Below are 4,276 nucleotides of genomic sequence, written 5' to 3' on the forward strand. Positions count from 1 at the left end.
GTAGTACTCAGGAGAAGAAGGGAATTATGGTATAGACTTGGCTAATATCCCTGGCTCAGTGATAGAAGGAATATTGTAGTTTACTTCTCAGTAATGTTATCCTCGTTCAGGTTGGACCATGATCATATAATAAAAATGTTGGATATCTGCCCACCTGATGATCTCGAACATTTTGATGAACTCTACATTGTATTATGTCTTGTACATTTGCCCCCTCAAACAAGGTTCAGGTTCTCGAGATTGCCGATAGTGATTTCAAGAAGCTGTTCCGTACGCCGGTATTCTTGACTGAACTTCACATCAAGACTTTGCTATATAATCTTCTGGTCGGAGTCAAGTACCTTCATTCGGCTGGGATACTTCACAGAGATTTGGTATTGGATCTTCACCATTTAATACCGTTATTATCACTCTATTCAGAAACCTGCAAATTGTCTAGTCAACCAGGACTGTTCGGTGAAGATCTGCGACTTTGGATTATCGAGGGCTATAGGGATGGAAAAACAGCTGCACTTACAGCAGTTGCCTAATACTCCAAGAGAGATCGATGTACTATGCGGGGATCGAACCTGGGTCGTCAACATGCCAGTGGGTTGTTGATAGGCTGAGGACGGAACTGCTGAGGCTGCATCGTCGCTCGCTGCTGGCCCGATTGTCCCTCACACCCAAAACCTCAAGAGACAGCTTACTGGTCATGTCGTCACGAGGTAATACCTCTGTATTGATCCTCCTATAACCTCTTTGACATCGTCCAGATGGTATCGAGCACCGGAGCTGATACTACTAGAGGAGAACTATGGTGAAGCAATAGATGTTTGGAGTGTTGGTTGTATCTTTGCTGAACTCCTAGGTAATCGAGTTACATCCTATTCCATCATAGCTTAATAATACATATCATCATAGGTATGATGAAGGAAAACGTCGCGTTCCCATCGGATAGAGGTCCGCTCTTCCCCGGTAGTAGCTGCTTTCCACTTTCCCCTGATCACAAACATGCTACTGATTACAAGGTTGGTTGTTGTTGCTGCTGCTTATGGTGGTGGTGGCCATCTTGAGGCCTTTGGATATGTGCTCATTAGTTTCATACTCGGGGTAACCGAGATCAGCTGAATATGATTTTCAATATTTTGGGCACACCGTCTGATGAGGATATCGAAGAACTAGAGAAAGAAGATGCTAAGAGGTGATAGTGGGATGGTTAGGCTTCATGTCTTCTCATCTCTACACCCGTGTTCTATTCTTCCTAGTTGTATTTCCAACAACACTCCTCTCCATTCAGGTACATTAGATGCTTTACGCGTCGCGACGGAACTGGCATCAGGGATAAATTTAGGGGTTCTTCTCGTAAGCATTTGGATCGAAATGGCGAATCCCAATGAGAGCTCTCCCTCAGCTGAGGCATTGGACATCCTAGATCGCATGCTCGTTTTCAACCCTCGTAAACGTATTACCGTCGACGAGTGTCTCGAGCATCCGTTCTTCAAGGGTATTCGGGGAATCGAGACCATCGCGAAAGATGAGGTGATGATGATGTCACTTGTGCCCTGATAGTTAACACGGCAACTACATCCTACTATTTAGGTCTTCCTTCAATTCGAGCTCGAGCCTGAGTTAGATGAGATGCAGCTTCGAAAGTACTTCGTAATGGAGATGCAAAAGTTCCACCCGGATGTACGATGTAACGAGGTTGTGGTATTGGGTTATATCTGGTGGCGTAGGTTCCAATGCCGGCTCGATTCCAACGCATCTAGATTCGTTGGCCATGTTGATGATGGAGGCGATTATTGAAGTACCACTTTTTCTACTAAGAACAATTTGCGTGGTTGTTGATGCTGCTACTGCTGCTGCTGCTGGTCGTTATGATTCGATGTTCTTGCCATCCGTTGCGTCGGCAAAATGCAGAATAGGTGCTGCCTCGGTCATCACTGTTTGCTGATGGTAGTGCTATTGGGGCAAAACAAGATCAAGCTGTTTTTTATTCAATCGATAACTATCAGTCAACTGCAGCTCATAGTCCTTAATAATGATGATTGATTCCTATCCAGTGGCGCGGTTGAGTTATTATTCATCTTCGAACATCACTCACATAGTCGTAACAAAGATATTACCGCAGAAAACACAGTCGAAAGAACCTAGTAGGGGGGGCGCTGCTTATTCCGATATTCCATGGAACACGAGATAGAACCGAGCTGAAAGGGTATTAAGCATAGATACTCTCGAGATGGTGAGTGGTTATATCAATGATGTCATCTGTAATCTCCTCAAACATCATGAAGTCCCAATAAAGCCGACTCGTAAACGTATTGTTGGATTCCACTAGATGCGCAGTGACATGGAAGTCCTCGCACGCTTGACAAATACTTGGCCAAATACCAACACCAAACGCCATCAAAGGGGAGCCTCTACGGTCAGTATCATAGTCGCTACAGCATGTGCCTCCTCCAATTAGGGTGGTGGTGGTGGAGTTGGGTGCAGTCGATAGATCGATCGAATTCTGTGATGTATGATTTGCAGATTGAGAGGTAAGGAACGACGGAGAGAGATTCCAATGGCTCCCACGGCATGAACGATTACTGCCATTATACCTATCCAAAATGGTCATTCAAGTAAGAACTATAGCTATAGCTTGCCTCCAGTTTATAATATAGTTAACTGATGGATCCCCACATACTCGATCAACAAGGCTCTTAACGACATCTGACCGATCTATAGCGCTGCTATTGCCATCCCATAGAGGCGTCACTAGACCGCCGCTGAGAACAGTTTCAACGACATCTATTCTGTCACTTGGGCCTCCCCAGACACGTTCGAGTTCGGTCATTTGAAAGTAAATATCTTCAACACTTCTTGATAGACGAGCATCGATGTAATTGAGGGGATCTCCATGGAAGAGGTCTAGGACGATTTGAAAGCCGTAATTCACGAGACTATACTGCGGCATTTGAATTGTCTCATTGGCGGTTAGAAGTGCCTCAACAGATTTCCATAAGTTGCCGATATATGGGGTGTAGGGATCAGGCCTATGAACGTAGTATTCTGCTTGGACCTGAGACACCAAGTCCGCTTGTTGTTTGGACACCTACGCTCACCTGTTTGTCTGCTGGCAGAGGATTATGGACAGTTTGTGGTGAAGGGGGTTGCCCTCGTAAATAGTAATCAGCAGTATTGGTGATAACGTCAGATATTCGGTAACGCATTGGGATGTAATCCAGGTAGAACAAACCACGAATGATCGCTTTAGTGGTCCGACCCCCGACCGCTAAGTAATGGCCAGTGTTGTATCTAAAACCTCACTACACTGAATAACTATCAAGATGTTGTTGAGGAAGCTCCCTACTGTAGAGACTCCCATCCCATGCCCGTACCAATGCCTGGTACTCCAATAAAAGCGTAGGGATGACCAAAGTTGAGGTCACTTGCTGTTTCTTCGAAGTCTGCTACCGGTGAAGGTTCATGGGGTTGATGATCTGCGAATACTCGTGCCCATATACCAAAGTGATAAGCACCACATAACTCCATCGCCTGCAAATGAGTCCTCGAGACAACATCTTCACCGTTTGATAGTGACCTTAGCCAGTGTTGGTGATGCGTGCCACTCCCATGCATCAACGCTAAGTACTATCACGAAAACATCACTTCCGAAGCGTCTGAGATCTGTTGACATCTTCTCTGAAGCTGCTGTATCGGTAAACGTATCATACCTGTGGGTTGGATGTTGAAGGGATGTAATGAGCATACTACATGCTCATATGAAGCAAATGAAGATTACGACGATCCAAGACTGTTAGAAGGAGTCCTTGCTCGGTGCTCCTTCGGAACACTACTTCCCCGTTAATACTGAGGCTCCCCCATCCAGCATTATTCCGTCCACTGCCTCTAAAGAGAATGCCGTTCACCCGTAGTGCGAGATGTGTTCATCATCACATTATCTCGAAAGGGGCCCGATCGATAGCCCCAGGGCGTATAGTGTGGGCTAGTAGCGTCTTCGCTGACCAGGGACCATTCCTTTGCTCGAGACCGGTTGCTCGGACACGGAACTCGTACGAGCATCCTTCGCAAATGTCCTCAGTGATCTGATGACCAAGCTCTATAAAGGCGTATATTTTTCCGATCCACCTCCCAATTAAAGACTCGACCGAGCCCGATGAAGATCGGTTGCCATTGACTCCATTCGACTCGCTCCTCTAAATCGTATGTGGCTTCGGAAGGTGGCAAGGATGAGTCCCACAAGCTGTTGGTATGAGGCCTTTCCTCGAGAACGTCTAGGTAGACTTTC

The 4,276-nt window shown here is 46.0% G+C and overlaps 1 protein-coding gene across 1 annotated transcript in view; it reads left to right on the forward strand.

The window, feature by feature from the left end:
• Window positions 1-2,013, forward strand: part of Pmar_PMAR009433 (MAPK2, putative) — a gene marked incomplete at its 5' end in the record, with an annotated part of 2,155 nt that extends 142 nt beyond the window's left edge. Inside the window, 11 exons of the mRNA XM_002782996.1 lie at window positions 1-29; window positions 231-374; window positions 421-549; window positions 604-707; window positions 756-850; window positions 904-1,010; window positions 1,080-1,183; window positions 1,280-1,344; window positions 1,394-1,521; window positions 1,582-1,671; window positions 1,719-2,013. Of these exons, the coding sequence (XP_002783042.1) occupies window positions 1-29; window positions 231-374; window positions 421-549; window positions 604-707; window positions 756-850; window positions 904-1,010; window positions 1,080-1,183; window positions 1,280-1,344; window positions 1,394-1,521; window positions 1,582-1,671; window positions 1,719-1,751 (1,028 nt within the window). The 3' untranslated portion in view covers window positions 1,752-2,013. The remainder of the gene's footprint in view (window positions 30-230; window positions 375-420; window positions 550-603; window positions 708-755; window positions 851-903; window positions 1,011-1,079; window positions 1,184-1,279; window positions 1,345-1,393; window positions 1,522-1,581; window positions 1,672-1,718) is intronic.
• Between the last annotated feature and the right edge of the window lie 2,263 nt (window positions 2,014-4,276).

Source organism: Perkinsus marinus (genome assembly GCF_000006405.1).
Source record: "Perkinsus marinus ATCC 50983 genomic scaffold scf_1104296937876, whole genome shotgun sequence".
NCBI lineage: Eukaryota > Perkinsozoa > Perkinsida > Perkinsidae > Perkinsus > Perkinsus marinus.